The sequence below is a fragment of the Podarcis liolepis genome (assembly GCF_965112155.1).
Source record: "Podarcis liolepis genome assembly, chromosome: 13".
NCBI lineage: Eukaryota > Metazoa > Chordata > Lepidosauria > Squamata > Lacertidae > Podarcis > Podarcis liolepis.
Genome location: NC_139573.1, coordinates 43,191,706 through 43,204,371, shown reverse-complemented (window position 1 = coordinate 43,204,371; position 12,666 = coordinate 43,191,706). Strand labels below are relative to the sequence as shown.

The following is a 12,666-nucleotide window of genomic DNA, read 5'->3' as shown; positions in this document are numbered from 1 at the left end:
TTTTATGTTTGCCACAGTGTCAAGCTAATTTCCAGGAGGTGGTAAAAGGGCTTTTAAAGCTCAATCTTCTATAAGAACCCCTGTGAGATTTACTCCTAGGTAAGTAGAGGGTTGCAGACTTGTTAACACCATGCAGAATGCAAAACAGCTCAGACTGCACCAGGGGCTACTGGGACAAAACACCTTCCTCCCAATAATGACTGTTCATCTATTTGCCTATTTCCAATGCTTAAACAAAACACATAGGCTCCCTGTAAGACCGAGGAAGGAGTCCGTGCAACTGGTTTTCCCCATTCATGTTCATTGCGGTAAGTTACAGGGAGAAGCTGCTACCAGCGTCCTTGTTGGACAAGTGGATGAAGCTGCGCTTGGGCTTCAGTCCCTACTTGTTTATAATACAACCACTATAACTCTCTCCCCCTGCTTGTCAATTAATTTCTACCCTTTCAGATACCTTGAGCTCTCCTTTGTACAAAGCAAACAAGGGCTAGGAAACACTTCCCATTTTCATAAAGCCCCATGGAATATAATTCCCATTTTGACAAACCTCCAGTTCTTCTAAAATCACACAGCTTCTCTTTGTTATTTAGAGAAACCAGAGCCTGTTTTCAGTTATTCTTGTGGCTTAATGAGACACTTGCACCTCTGGTTAGATGCACCGTAAGAGAAACTAGCATCTTGGTAGATCTAAGATTCCTTTATCAGGAATACTGCAAAAAGTTACTGAGAAATAGTAGGAGTTGCTGTAAGCCCTACATAAACCTACTTTGGTTTTCCTCTGTTCTAGGCTGTCTTGAGAGCTGGGGGGAAAGGAAAAAAGGATTAATACACGTTGTTACTAATAAGAGTGACGAGACACATAGTATTTCAACAACAATGTTGTTGGCATGGCCTGCGGAAAAGGCGCTTTAAAGGTGGACAAAGAAACATCTTAAAAATCCAAGACGAGTGGGTAAACCATCCCATTGCGGAAATGTAAGGTACAGTGAAAATAATGTTAAAAGAGACAATCAATAGGTAAATGTTTTGTTTGTCTATAAAATGAAAAAGAAATTGCTTTCTTTGCCCAAAGACCTATGGCTGGATACCTTTCGGGAGTGCAATCCTATATCGGGGGGAGGGGGGTTCTGCAGGGTCTTCAAGCAGAAGACAGGAGGTTTGAAAAAAACTTGGAAAGACACCTAGAATTTTGGCAGTAATTTAGTATACGATGTCACAAGTAAAGCATGCATTTATGCTAAAGTACATACCAATAAGCACCCATAGGTTCCTTTTTTTATATGTGTACCTTACATATGGTCATATTAAAGCTATTGGCCTTTTTAAGGCATCCTGGATATTTATGACGTGTTAGAGGATTGTAATTTCATAGCTAAGTCACTTTATTTATTTCTTTGCTCGCTTGTTTCTGATGTCATAAATGAGACACATGAGGCAAAGGGAAGAGCACTTGTGTGGGGCAATGAAGGGGGTAAAAGATATGATCGTGTCTGAGAGCCTGTAAGTAGCAACCCTGTAAGTAGCAAAAAGGGGGTCATAAATGTGTAACTGATTTAGCAGTTATCTGACAGGACCTAATTACCAAATGGCCAAAGATGCTGACAGATACAGAATTCATCTACAGCTATGGTTGCTACAAGTGCAGACTGAAGACAGCCCTTGGAAACAATCACATTGCAGCACAGAGTTTTTTATGGCAGTGCTTACGGTCCTGTACTGACATCAGATTAGCCAAGAGGCAGAATAGAATGCCCTGCGATAAAAGATGAAGAACTGGCATTAACTGGTTTTAGGCTGCAATCCTAAACACGCACCCTAGTGCCCATTGGGCAGAGTAGGACTTACTTCTAAGAACACGTGTAGGATTGCCCTAACAACCAGCATAGAGGTAAAGGGACCCCTGACCATTAGGTCCAGTCGCGGACGACTCTGGGGTTGCGGCACTCATCTCGCTTTACTGGCCGAGGGAGCCGGCGTACAGCTTCCGGGTCATGTGGCCAGCATGACTAAGCCGCTTCTGGCGAACCAGAGCAGCGCACGGAAATGCTGTTTACCTTCCTGCCAGAGCAGTACCTATTTATCTACTTGCACTTTGAGGTGCTTTCAAACTGCTAGGTTGGCAGGAGCAGGGACCAAGCAATGGGAGCTCACCCCATCACAGGGATTCGAACCACCAACCTTCTGATCGGCAAGTCCTAGGCTCAGTGGTTTAACCCACAGCGCCACCCGCATCCCCACCCACAACCAGCATAGTAGGGCAGTTTAGTCTAATGGCATGATGTGATTCATCTCACAGCTGCTTCACCCTTTACCAGTTTAGGTACCCTAGTATTTTCAGCAGAAAATATTAAAGCAGCAAAGGGAAGATGCAATAAACATGCCTCAGGGGACAGAGGCCAATTTCTGCTCCTTGGAACATGACCCTAAGAGTTTGGGTCACTTTTACATCAAACACAGCATACACAACAAATGGGAGGCTCACTGATAGGAAGCTAGTGAACCTAGGTTGCTGTGTATAAACAATGAAATGGAATGACGGTAGATATCTTTCTCCTCTTACCCGATCTCTGGAGGCTTGGTTGTAGTTTAATCTCATGAGTTCTGCAAACCTTTGCTCATACAGGTGAAGCAACAGCACAAGATAAAGGCCTGAGTTCATCAGTTCATCCTGGGCCTATATGTAGGGAGAGAAAGGCTTTTGAGTTTCTGCCACAACTGGATGAGCAACTCCACATGACCCCGGTTGCCTTCCATGAGCTTCTGAAGCAAGGAGGCCTTTTCTATTCATGGAGGCTCCCTGCAGATTTCAGAACTTTTTGCATTGCTACCTGCAGGGATGGGGAACATTTTTCTGCCTCAGACAGAACTCTGTGGGTTCTGCATGACGTTGCTGAGTGGAGCAACGTTACATCCCAGCCACAAAAACCCAGAAGTTTCCTTCAATGCGTGTGTGTACACACGCATACCATTCTCCATCCAAGCTATTGGCATGGCTGCAGTTCAAGGACATATTTCAGCCAGGCAGAAACCCTTGAGAAGGACACAGATAAGAGGCAGTGAAGGGTCTGAGGAGGACAATTTGAAGAGGGTGCATGGTTTGGGGAGAGTCCTGAATGGCTGCATTTGCCCGCTAGGTCTGAGGCGTTTCAAGCGTGCCTTGTTGTCTGCTTGCGTGCCCATTTGGTTTCTTACCCGAGACTGCTGATGATTCCTGTAATAGTCGTTCACGTTAAAATCATCCAGATCTACAGTAAGGCTCTGCTTACAGAGTTCACATGTTTTCACTGCACCAAGTTCAGCACCTGAAGAACAAAAATTCTTTGCTTTATCTTATATGCAGCACATACTTGCTGTAGGTTGAAAAATTCCACATTCCACTGAATACTACTCCAGAAATCTGCTCTGTTCAAGGCTCTGTGTATACCTTGTGATACAATATTTGGCACCAGAGGTACCAGCAGGATTTTCTGGCCTCAGTACACTGTATGTGGATTGGGTACTCCACCCTACTTGCAAATGAGGACAGAGAGTAGCATATACCGTATTGGCCCAAATATAAGCCGCACATTCCCCCCCACCCCAAATTCCAACTGTGAAAAGTTAAAGTGTGGCTTATACTTGGAACTGAGCACTGCGTGTCCGCCTCCCGACACTACTGCCCTGAACAGGGGATGGGGGTGATCGGTGCCAGCTTAGGGAGGTGATGCCAGGAGTGCCGGGAGGCGGGCAAGCAGCACGCTTGAAACTGAGTGCCAGTGGCAGCTTGGGGAGTGGGGCACCGAGCGCCGGCTAACCCCCGTTCAGGGCGATAGTGCCAGGAGGTGGGTGCGCAACACACTCGAAACCGAGCACCGGCTCTGTGGGCCACATCGCGTCTGCACAGATGCAATTTCCGGTGCCACAGAAGCAAGTCCCCACTCTGCCGGTTTAGCGCAGCGTGCGGGGACTCGCCAAGCGGGTGGCTTGGTTCGGGGGCCATTTAAATAACCCCAGTGGGTCGCTTGTGGCCCATGGGCCACAGGTTGCTGACCCCTGATCTAATCATATGTCTGAGAAAAAGATCTCTTGAACTACTTTTGTTTTGGAATTTTTCACAGGGCAACGTTCATCTTTTGTGAGACGTTCATTTGATCTAAAGCTTGGGAGGCTGCTAAGCCTCTGATTGGGGTTTGCCCAAGACATTTTGCTGCCTAAGGCAAAAGACAAGATGGCACCTCCCACCCCAATTCCATGTATCAAAACTGACCAGACTGGAGCTGAAACTTACTTCAGCACAATGGGACCATGCTTAGCTCAGTTGGAAGAACACGAGACTCTTAATCTCAAGGTTGTGGGTTCGATTCCTGTACAGTGGTACCTCGGGTTAAGAACTTAATTCATTCTGGAGGTCCGTTCTTAACCTGAAACTGTTCTTAACCTGAAGCACCACTTCAGCTAATGGGGCCTCCCGCTGCCACTGCGCCGCCGCCACACAATTTCTGTTCTCATCCTGAAGCAAAGTTCTTAACCCGAGGTACTATTTCTGGGTTAGCGGAGTCTGTAACCTGAAGCGTCTGTAACCCGAGGTACCACTGTATTGGGTGAAAGATTCCTGTATTGCAGGGGGTTGGATGAGATGACCTTGAGGTCCCTTCCAATTCTACAATTCTATGATTCTATGTTCTCTGTCACACTTGAGGGCAACAGGCAAGGCTGCTGAGCAGACAAGGCACACCTTGGAGCAGCAGCGGCGGTGGCGGCAGCTTGGCTTTAAGTTAAAGGAGAGAAGACAAGAACCTTCACTGAATTGTAAGAATCACTCCCCCCCCCCCAAGCCCAAAAAGTGCTGCAACTTTTGCCTGTCCCCACAAAACCTGCTGATATTTCTCTCCCCCACACACACCTTTGTGGGGAGCAAGTGGTCCTGCAGAGGTGTAGTGGGGGAATTCTAACCAGCCACAAATAAAGTCACAAGCTTAAATTTGTTAGATTTGTTTCCAAGCACCTGGGCAGCACTGTCCCTATTTGTTTGCTGGGTGATACATTGGAGAACCAATGAACTCCTGCTTGGCCCTGTTCATTTCTGTGCATGATGCCTCTGTTGAAACCCAAACAAGCTGTGAACATTGCAATATCTCTTTTCCTAGTCATCTGCTGCTGATGCTCTTCATCAGTAGATGTTCAATGACAAGATCAACTAGCCCAACTGTCAGGTGCTGGTGTGGTTGTTCGAGAGCAAACAGGCAAGACTCCAACCTGTCTTTTTTAGGCTTTATTATCTGTACAAACTATTTACAGTGCAGAGCGTCGCAAGTACATGTCTGCTCAGTCGCTAGCAGAATCTGGGATTGGGTGGTCCTTATACCTTCCCCAGCATATCAGTTGTGTGTCCCCAACCCTTCTCCTCCCCTCTCTGCGCACAAACCTAGTGCGCAAAGTGGGACTTGCCTCCCCTCCGCTTTGCTCAGGCTCGGTGTTGAGACTCTCCCTAGCATCTTCTGATCCCTGCGCCCCTTCCCCACTGGAGGCGGGTCTTCCCTCCTCACCAAAGGAAGAACTGCTTCGCAAGATCTTCGGAGGCTCCCTGTAACACAACTGCCCTTCCACATCTCGCCTCTGAGCTGATGGCAGTTCCCTGACACCAGCCATAAACCATTAAGCTGTGGTACCTGGATGCTTGCTTTCATTATATTTATTTTAAGTGTGCATGTACTGTTTGGGTGTACAATTTACAAAATTTGGAAGCATTTTCTCAGAGAAAGCACATACGCATCACAACCTGTTGTTTTCTTGGTTTTGATATCCTTTTTGATGTGCTGAAGCTAAAGAAAGTCATTCCTAGTTACTTTTTCTTTGCCTGTTCTATCATGCTTTTCCATTCCAGTAAGGTATTACATGACTCATTCTCCCTGCTTTTGCCTGATGTAACCTTGTTATACCATTTAACCCCAGCATAGACCAGACTAGCAAGGATGATATCATTGAAGAATAATAAGTGTAGTTATTTCCACTGTTACATCATATACACAAGTATCTTTGGGGGAGGGGAAGCATTTTCAAAAGCTGTTTTACTTTAAATTGTTCCACTTTCATGGGGCCATTTCTCACGAGTTTTATGCAGAAACAAAGGTAATGAAATTACGGGTTTGGTAGTTACGGAGGGCCTGTTTTTTGTCCAGTCTCCAAAGCCAATACATACTCTGAGTAGGCAGAGAATACGGGAGGATATTCCTTTGGCAGAACTACATGTAAAAGTCCCTCCTTGCTGAGACTCTTTTACTAAAGCATGTTAGTAAACCATCTTGCAACACATAAAACACTCTGATAACTTTTCTGCTGTTGAAAAACACTATATATTTTAACCAAATACAGTGGTACCTCAGGATGCAAACAGGATCCGTTCCGGAGCCCCGTTCGCATCCTGAATGGAATGTAAGACACAACAGCGCATCGGTGCGTGCGCAGGTTGCGTTTTGCCGCTTCCGCAAATGTGCGTGACGTTATTTTGAGCGTCAGTGCATGCGCGAGCGGCGAAACCCAGAAGTAACGCGCTCCATTACTTCCAGGATGCCGAAAGCGCTCAACCTGAAGCACATTCAACCCGAGGTATGACTGTAGTTTTAAGTGAATTGAACCTATAGAAGTCCAGTTATATGCATTTTTCTCTCATATAAAACATTCCACAATTGTGGCCTTTCTCCTACTGATTTTGGTGGCGTTTAGGTATGCTTATTGAGACATCTTTCTGACAGCTCAAACCTAGGCACGTCTACTAAGAAAAGTCTTACTGAGTTTAATGGAGCTTACTCCCAAGTAAGTGGGTATAAGATTGCAACCTCAGTATGAATAAAAGCACATAACATTTTTGCTGAGGTATTCTCAGTCCTCTCTTAGAGGGAGTTATAAGAAGGTTTCCCCAGACATGTATGTAGCACCTGATGAGCAGCCTAGTTCAAGACTGAACAAGTCATATTTCTGCCAGTTTTGATTGTTGCCAGAGTAGAAAGGGAACAGTCAAGCATTTCTAAACCTAGTTTTGCTCTGATGTCGGCAGACAGTACATACAGTGTGCCTGGGCCATGATGGAACTTTAAACTAAATTACATGCTTATGTTCTTTCTTTGCTTAAACTTGCAAACTCACCTGATTTGATCTTAGCCTTTAACCAGGTCTTTAGACATTCCTGATGGACAAATCGAAGAGTCCCGCCACACCCGCACGGTTCCAGCAGTGGGTTGGTTATGGATCCCCCAGCAATCTGACATATCCGACACTGATCTCCCTCCTCTTCAGAGTCTTCTGCTAGGAGGCTGGAGATACAGCAGAGGTTCCATAATTCAAAAACAGTGGTCTGGAGGAATGACCTTCAATAGGGCATGCTTGTAATGTATTTGAAAAGTAAAATTTATGGATTGGGGTGGAGGGGAAGAAAGCAAAAGGATTCCTTCTAAATTCCCCTCTCACATGGTGGGTGAGATGGTCCTACTAGACCAGACTTCCTCAACCTCGCCCCTCCAGATGTTTTGAGACTACAATTCCCATCATCCCTGACCACTGGTCCTGCTAGCTAGGGATCATGGGAGCTGTAGGCCAAAAACTCACTTTTTCCCTCCTAAAAAGTAAGGGGAAATGTGTGTGCATCTTATGGAGCAAATACAGGCTGCGCAGCTATCCCAGAAGCCAGAACAGCAAGAGGGATTGCTGCTTTCACTGCACAGCGATCCCTCTTGCTGTTCTGGCTTCTGAGATTCAGAATATTTTTTTTCTTGTTTTCCTCCTCCAAAAACTAGGTGCGTCTTGCGGTCTGGTGCGTCTTATAGAGCGAAAAATACAGTATACTCAGTTCAATGGATAGGCAAGGGAGGGTGTTCCCCTACTGCTAGACCAATTAACGAATATCACAGCAACACTTCCAAGGCCATCTCTAACGTGAGTTTCTTCCTATCACTGCCTTGCCCCACCTCTGATCTGCCACGCAGGTAGCTCTTTCTGTTTGTGATCTATTTCAATTTAGATTGAAATGTAACTTGCCAGAAAAGCTTACTATAATACTGTAGGAGTATTATACCTGCCAACAAGCAATTCTATGATTCTATGTAGGCCGGAAGATTACAAACATCCACATATTTTTTTCTTCTTACCTATGTGAGACCACTGAGAGACATGCATAATCAGATGATTTGGAGCGAGATGTCACTGATGACACTCTTAATCTGTATCAGGAAAGGCAGTTCAGGTGCTGGACTGTGACTCGCAGCGCCTGCTGTGGCTGAAGAGGCCCGTAACTTGTAACTGCTATCTCCCGCGTTGTTTGTGCTGCGCTGGCGGCACCAAAGTGACCTCACCAGAGGGGAAAGCTTGGGCAGTGTGTATGAAGGTTCTGGGCTAACCAGATGACAAGACTGATGTGGTCCAAAAGAAAGCTAGTAATTGGCACCAGCTTAGCTGGTGATTCTCTAACGGTTCGAAATCAACCCTGGAGGCCTACTCCATTCAGTGCTGAATGATAAAGTCCCACAGAACCTGGGTCCTAAATGTCTAAAAGAGCTCCTGTATCAATCAGCTCAGTTATTATGACCAGCAAGAGAGGCTTTTCTTACAATTCCACCACAAAGTGAGGTATGGGCAACAGTGGCCTATGAGAGTGACTGCTTGGGAGTGGCCTCCCGGCTGTAGGTATAAGAGGTGCATCTTGTTCTGACACTATGGTCCTTTCATCAGCAACTAAAGATGGACCTCTTAATTGGGCATTTGCAGAATAATAGGGCTGCAGGGGCTGTGCTGTTGGAAGCTTGTCTGCTCCTGTTAAATGCTGTTTTAATCACGATTTTTAACGTTTTATACTTTGATGTTATATTGTTTTATCTATGTAGGTGCCGTGCCCTTGGGCTACTGGTGAATGGCATTTTATAAATGCCGAAAATAAATAAATAGAAATAGACATTATCCCATTCCAAGGTTTCCTGAGTTGAACTCTAGCACTAAGTACAGGTTTTTAACTGCCTCAAAATGGCTTCAGACCAGGCAAAGGACTTCAGTGGCAAATTCCGCTCCTAATGACGTATCTTGAGACTGAAAAAGTACATTTGTCACAACTGCCCCTCCAATTATAGACTGCTTACCTCTCTTGCAACTTCTTTAGTTTCTCAGGATCTGTCTCGGGCTTACTAATCTCCTTCATATTTGGTGAACTGCAAGTGGTTGTACTGCTCACAAAACTGCTCTGATTTCGCAAATCAGATACCGTCAAGAAAATTGGTACTTGATCGGGGAGAGGGCCAGCCATGTGAAGATGTGCTGTGAAGTTTGCCCGGAAAAGAGATGGATGGGAAGAATCTGTGGATGAGGAGGAGCTGTGGGAATTCAGAAAATTGTCTTCATCATGGGAAGTGGTGCTTGGGGAAAGGCTGCTTAGACCATTGCTTATACTATCTTCCAGCAGACTGCTGTCCTCAAAGGTGCTGATGGTAGGTGATGAAGACTGACAACTTTCAGTAGCTGAAAAGGACTCCCTGATTCTTATAGGAGATAGCTGTCTACGAACAGTGAACCTGGGGCTTCCACTCAGCTCTGTGGTTTGCATAGAAGCTGCAGCAGCATCCACATTGCTTGTCGTTTCAGTTCTGTTTATAGGTTGTGCTAAGGATCCTGGGATATTAAATGCGGAACGCATAGGAGGCCTCTGAACTGCTGGCCTAGCTGAACTAACGAGTCCAGTGTAACATCTTTGATTGCTCTCAAAACCTTGTCTTTCTCTACCACAGCCGTTGTTCCCTGACCAGTCTTCTGTAGAACTTAAATTGACAATGGTCTCATTGGCTGCTGCGCTTCTGGGTCTGCTTTCAGCATGTGGGCTTTTGGAATTCTCACCTTCGTTTTTGTGGGCCTCTTCCGAAAGGTTGTTTTCTTCAAGAACATGAGGGTTCCTTTGGTCTCTGGTCTTCCTTTGGCCCGCTGAAGGTTGTTCAGCTGCTGCCTCCACTGCTCCACTGTGTTGCCGTGGCAATCTGTGGGAAAGCTCAGCCCGCCTAATGTCACTCCCAACTCCCATATCACAGTTCGGCTGCTCGGCCTGTGTGATGGGCATCCCACTGACTCTGTTGTACTGATCAGGAGGAGGAGACTTACTGATATCATAGGAAAGAAACTCTTCTTCTATCTCGTTAACGTCTTCAGCGTCATCATTCTCTTCGGTAGAACCTTCCACATTTGCACACAACAATGCATAAAAATCGTCTTCTCTGGGCCTTATGGGAGTATTTTTAATGGGGGGAAGGTTGGAGTTGCTGGGCTCACTTGATAACGAAGGACCATTAGCAACCTGAACAGTAGAATCCATTACGGTAGTTGGGGGCTGCTGAGCTGCTGTTAGAACACTTCCTTTTTTGAGATCCCTGTCTAGGCTTTTGCTGTCTATGTTTAGTTTGGAGGTCTGGATTAAGGTCCTCTTTTCTGGAGCTTTCTTCTTAGTCTTGAGAACAGGGCCACTTCTTTGTCCTGCGACATCTTGCGAGTCTGCATTGAGAGCAAGAGCTGCTTTCAGAATTTCTTTGCCAAAGCATTTTATTCAGTTTTAGTGATGTCCACAAACTGATCACACAAGAACCACTAGTGGCAAATATATTCCCCAGATCCACATGGGGATTGCACGGCTCCTCCCCTTAACCCCCACCCCAAACAATTTCTTTAAAAATGGCTATACTGCCCCTTAAATTTATAGATGTGGTATCTGGAAATGGAGTGAGGCTTCCTTTTAGCCTTTTGGCAAATTGGGGCTTCCTGCAAAACGGGAGAGAGACCTATCTTTTCTTTGAATCTCCCTAATGAAAGAAGTGGAGTGCTCTTCAGAAAAGACTTTTCCAATGATTTATCCAAACCCTGTAAGGCTCATTGGAAAAAGACACCTGTATGGTTTGTTGTTGTTTTTAGATTCGGCATAGTCCAATGAACTATGCTTGAAAAGACACAACTTCAGTTCCCTTCTTCACCATGAACTCACTGCATTGCCTTAAAATAAACTTTTCTGTTTGCCTCTTGCAAAAACATGTACAGTGTCTCTCTATGGGGCACTGCATGTAAGTGGCCTCTTTGGCTATTTCTATCGGCCCAGATGGGACCAGCACAAGTGGCCGGGCCTGGTGAAATTTTAATTCCTTACCCCTAGGGTTATGATTCGTGGGTTCCCACTTAATTTTATTTTGATTTTAAATGTGTTTCGAATTGTATTTTAAACTAATCATTTGATTTTGTGTTTTCAGTGTATTTTACATATTTGGTGTTAGCCGCCCTGAGCCTGGTCTCGGTCGGGGAAGGCAGGGTATAAATTATTATTATTATTATTATTATTATTATTATTATTGATACAAAACAATGATGCCTTATTTTTAGTAGCTCTAATCCAGAATCAGTATTTTGGGAACTGTACAAAAGGGGGCCAACAAAGGGGGGTGGTAGAAGCCTGTTTCACTTGTCTTAGCAGCTTCTAATAGCAGCTGCTTGCCCATTAATCATTTTAAGTATCTGCATGTGTGTGTTTGTGTATACAGACACGCACACACATGGCAGTGAGAACAAGCTAAGCCCCATTTCTTGTTCTCCTCTCTACATACATGGTAGATCCCCACTGCATGCACGGAGCCTTTCCCTGTCCACAGACGAGGCCTTTGTATTGCTGGCGCTCCATGCACACTTTTCGACCAGCTGAGCTGTGATCTCTCAAACCACTTCAACAAAAGGCCAACATCAAGGTGAAGCAGCTTTGATGTTCAAACCAAACCCTCCTTTGAATTCAATCTAAACAACTTCAGCTTCAATCAGGTGAGAATTCACTCACATAATAGTTCCACATATGCCGTGAAACAAAGATGGAGCTCTGGACCAGGGATGACTTCTATAAACAGGAGGTATAAACTTAATGCAATGTGGAAAAAGGGTTCCTCACCAGCACTCTTGGTAGTCTTTGCTATTCCATGCAGCACTGGTGTCTTCCTCCCTCTTCCTTCCACTCTTTTCATATTCTCAGTGTCTGTGTTTTCCAGAAAACTTCTCTGGTTCAGTCGCTGTCTTCTTGATAAAATTGGCTTCTGGAAAGCTGATAAACATTGTTTTATGCAAATATTTTTTTAAGGAACCTCTGGCTTATGAATCGTGGGTCCATGGAGACTAAGCACAATATATGAGACTGCATAACATTTGCACACGGGACACGGCACAGGGAGTACATGTCTTAGCTTGCACTTTCTATGTGTAAAACTTCACTTTCTATGAGTGAATTTGTAAGGACTTGAAACTGTTCTCTTAAACCAACTGTGCTTTCTAAATCCTGGGTTTTTATTTCCTCCCTGCATGGTAATGCTAAAAGAGAGGGGCAAGGTGAGTGGGGGCATGTAGAAGAATAGGGTATGTTTCATAGCTATTCTTTTTTGTTACCTCTTCCCCAAGGTGAGATACTCTTTCTCTAAGGTAAGGGGGTGGAAGGCAGCAGAATGTAAGGCAGGGGCAGTGTGTGAGCACAGCTGAAAAAAGCTTGTTTGAGACAGGCTGTCCACCTCAATTGTGCTAGTTACAGGTAGGTAGCCATGTTGGTCTGCCGTAGTCAAAACAAAATAAAAAAATTCCTTCCAGTAGCACCTTAAGAGACCAACTAAGTTTGTTATTGGTATGAGCTTTCATGTGCATGCTCACTTC

General features: G+C 45.1%; 1 protein-coding gene across 6 annotated transcripts in view; it reads right to left on the bottom strand.

Moving 5' to 3' along the window:
* Positions 1-12,666, bottom strand: part of MARCHF10 (membrane associated ring-CH-type finger 10) — a 31,120-nt gene that overhangs the window by 2,880 nt on the left and 15,574 nt on the right. For all 6 annotated transcript variants that reach the window (XM_083469651.1, XM_083469647.1, XM_083469648.1 and 3 more), the window contains 6 exons: positions 11,921-12,070; positions 9,102-10,494; positions 7,123-7,289; positions 3,193-3,302; positions 2,561-2,674; positions 767-800 (listed from right to left, as the gene is read on the bottom strand). In XM_083469651.1, coding sequence (XP_083325777.1) covers positions 767-800; positions 2,561-2,674; positions 3,193-3,302; positions 7,123-7,289; positions 9,102-10,494; positions 11,921-12,070 — 1,968 coding nt within the window. The remainder of the gene's footprint in view (positions 1-766; positions 801-2,560; positions 2,675-3,192; positions 3,303-7,122; positions 7,290-9,101; positions 10,495-11,920; positions 12,071-12,666) is intronic.